General features: G+C 55.8%; 2 protein-coding genes and 1 non-coding gene across 4 annotated transcripts; 1 reads left to right on the top strand and 2 right to left on the bottom strand.

Annotated features, from left to right (window-relative positions):
* Positions 1–889: 889 nt before the first annotated feature.
* On the top strand, positions 890–5,248 carry DNASE1L1 (deoxyribonuclease 1 like 1). The gene is made up of 7 exons (XM_041741423.1): positions 890–1,444; positions 1,705–1,793; positions 1,873–1,959; positions 3,315–3,415; positions 3,556–3,668; positions 3,749–3,997; positions 4,079–5,248. The coding sequence occupies exons 1-7, from the start codon at positions 1,313–1,315 to the stop codon at positions 4,193–4,195; spliced, it is 888 nt and encodes a 295-aa protein (XP_041597357.1). The 5' UTR covers positions 890–1,312; the 3' UTR covers positions 4,196–5,248.
* An 898-nt stretch (positions 5,249–6,146) lies between these two features.
* RPL10 (ribosomal protein L10) lies at positions 6,147–8,927 on the bottom strand. 2 transcript variants are annotated; one of them, XM_041741424.1, is made up of 7 exons: positions 8,830–8,927; positions 8,680–8,724; positions 7,743–7,801; positions 7,539–7,646; positions 7,188–7,326; positions 6,440–6,602; positions 6,147–6,355 (listed from the first exon to the last, which is right to left on the bottom strand). In XM_041741424.1, the coding sequence occupies exons 2-7, from the start codon at positions 8,700–8,702 to the stop codon at positions 6,203–6,205; spliced, it is 645 nt and encodes a 214-aa protein (XP_041597358.1). In that variant the 5' UTR covers positions 8,703–8,724; positions 8,830–8,927; the 3' UTR covers positions 6,147–6,202. The 2 variants fall into 2 exon arrangements, with proteins under 2 accessions (XP_041597358.1, XP_041597359.1); XM_041741425.1 differs by lacking the exons at positions 6,147–6,355; positions 8,830–8,927 and having other exon boundaries at positions 6,483–6,591; positions 8,680–8,823.
* On the bottom strand, positions 6,651–6,784 carry LOC121483705. The gene has a single exon (XR_005985817.1). It is a non-coding gene; the product is annotated as a small nucleolar RNA SNORA70 (small nucleolar RNA).
* Positions 8,928–9,906: the final 979 nt, after the last annotated feature.

The raw sequence follows: 9,906 nt of genomic DNA, 5'->3' as shown, positions 1-9,906 counted from the left end.
AGCCCTCCAGGGTCAGGATAGAGAGGCAAGGGGGGTGGTCAGGTAAGGAGATCTATTTATATAGATGAAATCACATGTCTAGAATTCACTCCCAAATAATGGGGGCGGGGGGTTGCAGAAACACATCCATGTAGGATTGCTCATAACAGCCCCAAATCAGAAGTAGCTATCCAGGTGCCCGTCAGCCGCTGACTGGGTAAACAAAAGGTGGTCTCTTTGTGCCCTGGAATGTCACCCAGCGACAGGAAGGAGTGAAGCTGGGAGCCATGCTGCAGAGCGGATGGGCCTTAATCCTATACTATGTGTATTTTACCATATTTAAAAAGAATGAAGTCCCAGGGGCACTTGGCTGCTCCGTCCGTGGAGCAGAGACTCTTGATCTCAGGGTTGTGAGTTTAAGCCCCACGTTGGATGTAGAGGTTGCCTAAAATCTTTTTTAAAATATGTATTTAGGGGATCCCTGGGTGGCGCAGCGGTTTGGCGCCTGCCTTTGGCCCAGGGCGCAATCCTGGAGACCCGGGATCGAATCCCACGTCAGGCTCCCGGTGCATGGAGCCTGCTTCTCCCTCTGCCTGTGTCTCTGCCTCTCTCTCTCTCTGTGCCTATCATAAATAAATAAAAATTAAAAAAAATAAAATAAAATAAAATATGTATTTATTGGGCAGCCCCGGTGGCCCAGAGGTTTAGCGCCGCCTTGGCCCAGGGCGTGACCCTGGAGGCCCGGGATAGTCCCGCGTCGGGCTCCCTGCGTGGGGCCTGCTTCTCCCTCGGCCTGTGTCTCTGCCTCTCTCTCTCTGTGCCTCTCATGAATAGATAAATGAAATCTCTTTTTTTTGAAATATTTTTTTAAAATATGTATTTATTTTAGAGAGAGTGCATGTGAGCAGGGGGAGGGGTGGAGGGAGAGGAAGCGAGAGAGAAAGAGAGAGAAGCTGACTCCTCCCAGAACGTGGAGCCTCGACAACACAGGGCTCGATCCCACAACCCCGAGATCGTGACCTGAGCCAAAATCAAGTGTTGGCTGCCCAACCGACTGCACCACCAGGATCCCCACTTAAAAATAAAATCATAAAAAAAAGAATGAAGTCAAGCCATATGTGCCGATGTTGGAAGGTGTCCAAAGGGACAAAGGCGGGAAATCTGCAGTGCTGATGCTGGCACTTCTGGGAGGTTCGAACTGGGCGGCAGGGTGACCATCACTTCCTCTGTTCCATATGCCATGTCCTCTGAGAAGCAGAACTGAGCCTTGCCGGGACCGTACCCTGGGACGACCTGGATTCCTCCAGAAGGTCCCAGCAGCGCCCACACAGCCATGCATTACCCAGCCGTGCTCCTGCTTCTCCTGCCCGGTGGGGCTGAGGCCTTTCGCATCTGTGCCTTCAATGCCCAGCGGCTGACGCTTTCCAAGGTGGCCAGGGAACATGTGATGGACATCTTTGTCCGGGTAGGTGCCCCCGCCCGAAGCCCCCTGCCCTGCCTGCCCAGAGGAGGGAGGACATCGAGACGCTGACCCCAGTCTCCTCCTCTGTGATGCGGGTGCGGCGTGGTTGGGGTGGCACTCAGGCTTCTCCCGGGTCCTGTCTGGTCCCGGTGCTGTCTGGGGGCCTCAGCCAGAGAGCCGCATCGGTGCCACTTCCCCAGGGACCCCACCTTCCTCCTGGGGTCGCTGGCACTGAGCGGGGCCGGCCCTCCCGGGTCTTGCAGATCCTGGCTCGCTGCGACATCATGGTGCTGCAGGAGGTCGTGGACTCTTCTGGCAGCGCTATCTCCCTCCTGCTTCGAGAACTCAATCGGTGAGGAGGGCTCTGGGGGTCTGACCGAGGGCCCCCCAGAGCCTCAGGGCCCCTGACCTGGGTTTCCCTGTCCTGGCAGATTTGATGACTCCGGGTTCTACAGATTCTTGAGCAGCCCTTTGCTAGGGCGCAACACATACATGGAGAAGTACGTGTACATCTACCGGTAAGCGCAGGTGGCGGCCAGGGCGGACTTGGCATTGGCCGTGTGTCAGATGGCTCCGTAGTCCCAAGAGCTTACAGGCTCCTTCCTCCTGCAGGGGCCCTCGCCTTCTCATTGCACTTTTTCCTCCTCAGTGGTTTTCTTTTGGTATCTTACTCCCCTCTACCCCAGCCAGCTTTCCCGCTCACGTGTCCCTACCGCAGGAGGCCTTCCCTATCCATGCTCACATGTGGGGCCCCCCTGCAAGGGCTCAGGGCAGGCTGGGCTGCTCTTTGAGAATGGCCGGCCGGAGCTTCTGGGAAGAGACAACGACGGGGGCTGATTGTGGGACTTGGGCAGACCCGCTCTCAGAGACCACCCTAAGTCCTTCAGACAGCCTGGGGAGGGGGGAGCCCTCCAGGGTCAGGATAGAGAGGGCAAGGGGGGTGGTCAGGTAAGGAGATCTATTTATATAGATGAAATCACATGTCTAGAATTCACTCCCAAATAATGGGGGCGGGGGGTTGCAGAAACACATCCATGTAGGATTGCTCATAACAGCCCCAAATCAGAAGTAGCTATCCAGGTGCCCGTCAGCCGCTGACTGGGTAAACAAAAGGTGGTCTCTTTGTGCCCTGGAATGTCACCCAGCGACAGGAAGGAGTGAAGCTGGGAGCCATGCTGCAGAGCGGATGGGCCTTGAAAACCTCTGCTAAGGGAAAGGAGCCCGACACAAAAGACCACGTAGTATTTTCTTTCCATTCACACCAAGTGTCCAAAACAGGCAAATCTACAGACGGAAAACAGATCAGTGGCTGCCAGGGGCGGAGCAGAGGGGCATGGAGGGGGGGCACTGCTCATGGGTACGAGATTTCTCTTTCGTAAGAATGAGAATGTAAGAATGTTCCAAAACGGGGATCCCTGGGTGGCGCAGCGGTTTGGCGCCTGCCTTCAGCCCAGGGCGCGATCCTGGAGACCCGGGATCGAATCCCACATCGGGCTCCCTGTGTGGAGCCTGCTTCTCCCTCTGCCTGTGTCTCTGCCTCTCTCTCTCTCTCTCTCTGTGACTATCATAAATAAATAAAAATTAAAAAAAAAAAGAATGTTCCAAAACGGATCGTGGCGATGGTTTGACACCCCTGTGAATGTGCTAAGCGCCACTGAATTCTGGGTTTGAAACAGGTGAATTCCGTGGTATGTGCATGTGAATTATGTCTCAATAAAAAAACAAGTTCTGGAAAAGCAGCGAGGAAGGCTACAGTCACATGAAACAGGGCTGGTCGTGGAGGGCCCCTCGCTGAGTGCCAGCTCTGACGTAGGCACTCGCGAAGCCAATTCGGTGATGGGGGGCCACTACTTCTCATCCCTTGGTCCCCCAGGTCCCACAAGACACAGGTACTGGATTCCTACGTGTACGAGGACAAGGACGATCTCTTTGCCCGGGAGCCGTTCGTGGCCCAGTTCACTTTTCCTAGCAAGGGTAGGAAGGGAAGAAGGGTGGCCCTGCTGTGTGGGAGCGGGCAGGAGGGTCTGGCTGGTTCCCTGAGGGCTTGGTTACTGGCAGAGGCTGGGTGGGGAATGCGCGGAGCAGGTGGGAGCCGTCGTCCTGGGGCCTTGCAGTCCTTCCCAGCCTGGTGCTGGTCCCGCTGCACACCACTCCGAAGGCCGTGGAGAAGGAGCTGAATGCCCTGTACGACGTGTTTCTGGACGTCTCCCAGCGCTGGCAGAGCAAGGTAGGGCTGGCCAGATCGCACAGGAGGGCCAGGGACACAATGGCTGGGTGGCCGGGCCTGACTGCTGTCCCCCTGCCCAGGACATGATCCTGCTTGGGGACTTCAACGCTGACTGCGCCTCACTGAACAAAAAGCGCCTGGCTGAGCTGGCGCTGCGGACCGAGGCGGGCTTCCGCTGGGTGATCGCCGACGGGGAGGACACGACGGTGCGGGCCAGCACCCACTGCGCCTACGACCGCATAGTGCTGCACGGGGAGCGCTGCCAGAGTCTGCTCAGCTCCGCGGCCGCCTTTAACTTCCCCAGGAGCTTCAGACTCAACGAGGAGGAGGTAAAGGGGCGAGGCAGGGACGGGCTCACGGCCAAGTCCCCCCGCCCGACACTGACACTGTCCCCCACTGCCTTCCCCCAGGCCCTCAACATCAGCGACCACTACCCTGTGGAAGTGGAGCTGAGCCGGGCGGCACCCAGGGTCCAGCCTCTTGGCCTGGCTGCTCTGTTGCTGTTGCTGCTACTCCTGCTCCCCTAGCCGGGCCTGCCGGGCCTGGTGGCCTGAACCAGCCTGGGGCCTGCTACCCACAGATGGGAGGACTGTGCTGCCTTCGGGACTCAAATCGTGGTCTCTCCTGTCTGCTCCTGGACTGCTCTGGGGACCCAGAGACTCCTGAGGGGCTTCGGCTGCAGCCCTCCTCCATCTGACTATAGCTCTGCCCCACTGGACTGCAACCCGTCTCCACCTGCCTTTTCTTTGGCTTTGGTTTGTGTTTTTTGGTTGGGCCCCTGCCTGGCATTAGAATGTAGAAGGCGGCAGGGACCCTGAGGCTAGACCCATGGCACTCTGCCCCTGGCTAGTGTCACGAGGGGATAGAGTAGGCTCTAGGGCTGGGGGAAGAGGAAAGGGGGCTCAGGTGATTTTGGCTCAACTGCAAGGCTCAGAAAAGGGAATCACAACAGAACAGATTTTATTATAGGACAAAGAGGGAACTTACACGCTGAGAAAAAGCTAAATTTGGGGATATAACACATGTGGAGCAGATGTGCCAGAGAGCCATTTTTATTGCATACAGGATTCACAGGAATCTATATTAAGATTCCAGCAGATACAATGACCGATAAGCAGTTTACACACACAGTAACTAGTGAACACAGTATGTTTAAACTCGTTGTAATCTAATAAATCAAAATAGCTGCAAACAGCCCTGCTGCTGCCTGCTCTCAAGCCCACGTTCACGACCATTCACGACCATTGTGCAGCTCAGCCTCCCTCCGCCCAGGGTACCGCCAGTCTGCACTGACTGGCAGGTGTAGGAGGCATGGCTCAGGCTGGTTACCCAGGCGACAGGTGCACACAGAAAACAGATGTAACACTTCTCACGTAATAGCAACTGTGGGTATGCGGGCTTGTAGGTTAAGGACTCTTTATTAGGATGTCGGGATCACAGAACTCTTCCTTCCCCCCAGTTTCAATTTCTGGGGAACAGCTCAGTAAAACCACCTAGCAGGATATCAGGGCCATTTTAGCACAAATACTTACGGTTTAGAACCATTTCAAGGCCAAAAATAAAGGGGGTTTTAAACTTTAGAAATGGCTGTTTAGTAATGATTGCAAAAGGCCAGAGGACAGGCCAGAGCTTACATGCAGCACACAGCCCAGCCTGGGCATGCAGTAGAGAGCCTCTGCAACCACTGTGCCCTGCTCTGGAGCCAGATTCCTTTAGGATTCTCTTCTGGGTGCAGAGCCACACGCCATCAGGCTTAATAGAGTTCCTGGGGGTATCTTTCCTCCTCCAGGATGTGGAATCCAACGCTCTTGTAAACCTGGCACACAATTGAGGTGCCAGACAGCACTCCGGAATCCCCAGGCCCAGGGGAGCTGCACACTACTTGCCATGAGGTCTTCTTGCTAAGCCCTATGGGCCACTTAAGGTTGGGAGCTGGGTATCAGAATGGACACTGGCCACAGTGGCCAAGGATGTGAAAGGAGTCCCCAGAAGGAGTGGAGTCAGGACTGCTGCCTGAAAACTTGAACACAACTCTTCATGAGCCAACTTCAAGACCTGTCTTCTAGAGGACTGGCTAAAACCAGTCCTAGTCTCACTAGGCCGAGGAACCAGGCCTAGTCTCACTTCTCCCCATTTCCAGTTATGTTTCTGGTAGGGTCCTCAGGGAGAACTTTTGCAGCAGCTCCAAGTTAACCGTAGGTCACAAGCCCTTTTTCATCACAATGGGGCAGGGCACTGGACTTAAGCAGCATTCAATGCCTATGGAGTCATCAAGGCCTGGACTTGTGAAAAGAGATTCTGAACTGAATTTCTGACCTAGGAAGGTCCAAATCATAGTGCCATTTAGGCAACTTGGAGGATGGTGTGTTCTAGGCTGTATTCCTAATGTTTCCTTGCTGGCCCAGGGCCAGTTTGTAGTCTTTTCATGATTTCCAAAGAGCCCCCCACCCTCCATGAATCCAGATGCAAAGACAGACAGACAGGAAGCAGGATTTATTGGTGGGCATGAATAGGGTTCGGGTGGTGCAAGGTTCTCATGAGTGGAGAGCCCTCCATTTGTCCAAGGGGCCACGATTAGGGATGTATTTGACCCCACAGCCATCTGGGATGAGCCGCTTTTCGGCCACCATATCTTCAAATTCGTCCGCATTAAACTTAGTAAAGCCCCACTTCTTGGAGATGTGGATCTAGGGAGAGATGAAGAGAATGGCATCAGGAAACCTAGACACTGGGGCATGCAAAGGCAGGACGGTGGTTTCAGCACAACTCACCTTCTGGCGGCCAGGGAACTTGAACTTGGCCCTGCGTAGGGCCTCAATCACATGCTCCTTGTTCTGCAGCTTGGTACGGATGGACATGATGACTTGGCCAATGTGGACCCTGGCTACTGTGCCCTGGGGCTTCCCAAAGGCACCTCGCATACCTGTCTGCAGCCTAGATTGGAGATAGCATGATGTCAGACCTCAAAGTCAGACCACAAAGGGCTGTCTCCAAGGTCCCTTAGGGCAACCCATACAATCAACAGGCTGCATACACTACCAAGGAGGCTACTGTTTGCAGCCATGGCACACTGGGCCCCCATGGAGAAAGAGCACAGTCGGCTTAATTGGCTGCAGAAAACAGAAAACTCTAAACAGACTAGCCAGTCCCTCTAAGGGGTCATTGGCTCATCTGAAAGCCCTCCAACCTGTGACTGCTTCAGCTACCTGCTTGCTGGCATCAGGATTAAAGTTACTCCCTCAGAAGTAGCCCCCTCCACCTGTCACCAAGAGGCTAAGACAGTCACAATGTCTTTTGTGCTTTTTTCTGCAAATCAGTTCTCTGTGGTGGTATGGGGCAAAAATGGCCCATTAAGATCCGTTTGGTAGCCTAAATTTAACCTGGCTGTATTATTAAATGGTTGAATTCTGTATGTGAGGCCATCTCTTTGCCCTAATGAAAAAAAAAAAATCAAGCCAAACAAAGGCCTCAAGTTATGGGTAAACACTTGAAAAGGCAGAGACCCAAGACCCAGCTCACCTGTCAGCTCCAGCACAGGACAACATCTTGTTGATACGGATAACATGGAAGGGATGGAGCCGCACTCGGATGTGAAAACCATCTTTGCCACAGCTTTTCACCATGTACTTGTTGGCACAAATACGGGCAGCCTCCAGGGCTAGGGTGATGACATGTGGCAACAGAGTGAGAGGAGATAAACACACGTTTTTATTGTAACCCTCCCCGACTCACAGTATATCTGTACTGATGGGTGAGTTTTTCAGAAAGGCTCACCGTTAGGCACTCATTAAAATAGAAATCCAGTGCAGTGTGTTCTGGGTCTGGTGGGGGGCAGCTAGAAGGGACAGCCATTAAGGAATCCTGCCTCACCTTCAGAGGAGAGCTGCTCATATTCATCTGACACCATGTGGCCACATAATGGGAACTCATCCACTTTTGCCTTCTTCCGCCCCAGATCAAAGATGCGAATCTTGGCATCTGAAAAGACCTTGGTTAGGTGTGTGGGGGAGGGGGGTGCCATTGGCAATTGAGTCAGTGCGGCCAAACCAGTTTGGGAGCACGCCCACTACTTACCAGGGACACCTCTGCAGAAGCGAGACTTTGGATACGGCTTGTTCTTACAGTACCGGTAACTGCGGAGACGGGAGGAATCCGAAGTTTAGTTTAAAGTTCACAAGTGAATGTAACAATAAACACTTTGAGGCTCCCTTAAGTTAAGACCAAAGGAGGGCTGCGAATGGGGAGGGCAACAACGTATCAATCTGTTTCCAGTTCTGGAAACTGGATCTAAGCAAGACAACCAAAACATGGTGGTCAGAACTTAGAAAACACCCATTCTAAGAATATAAAAGCCCAAAAACCTCGCTTGATCCTTTATGGCCTCATACTTCTAACAGATCCTAGGGGACTTTTCTAGGTACAAAAAACAAAAAAGGCCCTCTCAGTTCAAGACACGGAAGATTTGCTGAGTATTAGTGAGTCAGTTTCATGCTATCCACCGACTTTTGGGCACGTGGCATTAAATCGGGGCTCCGGACCACGTGTGAAGAGATTCTAACGCCCCCTGCAGGGCACACAAGGCGACTGAGCCCGCTTTTCAGGGCGGCCCTTGGCGCCCGAGAAGGCACGGGCATGTCGCCCGGAAATAAGACCGGGATAGCACACAAAGGCCCTGAAAGGGTATCGAGCTTCCCAAGGCGGCGAATTTCCAAGACAGGAAGGATGCAAGGCGGACGTGGCTTCCAGGCCGAAAGTGACGGAGCGCAGCCAGTGCAAGGAAAATCGGCCACCCCAACACCCAACAAAACAGAAGATGCTCTGAAAAGCCGCATGGACCTTAAACAGTATAATCGAAGATCCCAAGCGACCCGGGAGGCACTGGGAGAGACGTGGAGTGTGTCCCCAGCACAGGAGCGCTCCACTCGAGGCCCCACCCCACGGCTGCTTTTAGCAGCCAAGCGCAGTCCTCCCCCCTTTCTCAGCTGCCAAATTGTACGGGTCGGGCACTCACCACCGGGCGGGGCGGCGACCCATGGCGACACCAGATCTTCAGTGGCTGCAACGAAACAGACAAAGTCGGAAGAGAAGACGGAGACAGGCCTCCAAGCAGGGCAGAGAGTCAGAGAGGCCACGGGACAAGCCCGGAACCCCGGCTACTCACCGCGCCGAAGGAAAAAGAGGCGCTCCCACGCCTGCGCAGGCCTTATATAGGCGGACTATCTTCCCGCGCAGTTACCATAGAGTCGCGGCCGGGGCGGGTGGGCGCTCTCTCACACTTCCGGACCACAGATGCAGACGCCCGGTGCGCCTGCGCACGGGCGTGGCGTCCGGACCTGCGCGGGCTGGGTCCCCGCTGGGAGCTGGGGCGCGGGCGGCCCGGCGGCCAATCGGGCGTCGCCACATCGGCGCGGAGAGGCCTGCTTCCGGCTGGCCATCTTGGGTGTAGGGCTCTTGCCCGAGGCTTTGCCCTGTGAGAGACCTGTGGTCCTGAAAAAGAAGGAAAACACCCTCGAGTGGGGCTTACGCGGCTGCGTGCGGGTTCCTGGGGGTCACGGGGCTGACACCCTCCCTCTGGGCTCCAGGGCCCCACGACACACGCCAGGCTGGAGTCTCGCTCAGCGTTCCTTTGTGGCGGAGCCGCGGGCTCCCCCGCCCACGCCTCCCCCGCCCTAACCGGACGCTCCGGACCTGGCTCGGCTGGGAACCGCGCGCAGATCCCTCGTTCGCCGGAGGCGCAGGGCGGGGCTGCGCGCTCTCGCGAGAAAAAGGTCCGCGCGGGGAGGGGGCGCCTCACCCGTGATCCGGTGCCCGAGAGACCCCGTGTGCCCATTTGCTCCCGCCCCGCCTATCCCCTCCCCGCCCACCCTGACCCGGCAGAGAAAAGAAACTTGGGGCGCCCCGGGGTGACTTGGAGAACGAGGGCGGCAACCCCCACCCAAGACGGCAAAGGAGCACTGTCATTCCTTCCTGGCCGCGCCCCACGCCTAGCCTCTGGGAGCGGCCTTACTGGGCGCTCGTAGGCGCTTCCACCGCCCCGGGCCCCAGAGGGTGGCCCCGCCGCTGCGTGCCAGCGCCTAGAGTGTGCCTCTGAAATGGATCGCCCTACGATGAAGCCCCCCTCCCACAGGAGTGGACTCCAGGAGGGCCGCCGACGCGGCGCTGCAGTTACCAGCCATCTCAGTCCCGGCCAGAAGTGCCCACCGTTCTGGAGGTGGGGAACAGGACAAAGATGACAAGG

Source organism: Vulpes lagopus, chromosome X (assembly GCF_018345385.1).
Source record: "Vulpes lagopus strain Blue_001 chromosome X, ASM1834538v1, whole genome shotgun sequence".
NCBI classification, from domain to species: domain Eukaryota; kingdom Metazoa; phylum Chordata; class Mammalia; order Carnivora; family Canidae; genus Vulpes; species Vulpes lagopus.
This window is presented reverse-complemented; position numbering and strand designations above follow the sequence as displayed.

What these genes read in the sequence shown, in the direction of transcription:
- DNASE1L1 (XM_041741423.1), top strand. Translation starts at nt 1,313, where the DNA reads ATGCATTACCCAGCCGTGCTCCTGCTTCTCCTGCCCGGTGGGGCTGAG. An exon ending in CTGCTTCGAGAACTCAATCG is followed by an intron (nt 1,794 to 1,872) that starts GTGAGGAGGGCT and finishes CTGTCCTGGCAG; the next exon opens with ATTTGATGACTCCGGGTTCT. An exon ending in AAGTACGTGTACATCTACCG is followed by an intron (nt 1,960 to 3,314) that starts GTAAGCGCAGGT and finishes TTGGTCCCCCAG; the next exon opens with GTCCCACAAGACACAGGTAC.
- RPL10 (XM_041741424.1), bottom strand. Translation starts at nt 8,702, where the DNA reads ATGGGTCGCCGCCCCGCCCGGTG. An exon ending in GGTCGCCGCCCCGCCCGGTG is followed by an intron (nt 7,802 to 8,679) that starts GTGAGTGCCCGA and finishes CCGTCTCCGCAG; the next exon opens with TTACCGGTACTGTAAGAACA. An exon ending in TGAGCAGCTCTCCTCTGAAG is followed by an intron (nt 7,327 to 7,538) that starts GTGAGGCAGGAT and finishes TCATCACCCTAG; the next exon opens with CCCTGGAGGCTGCCCGTATT.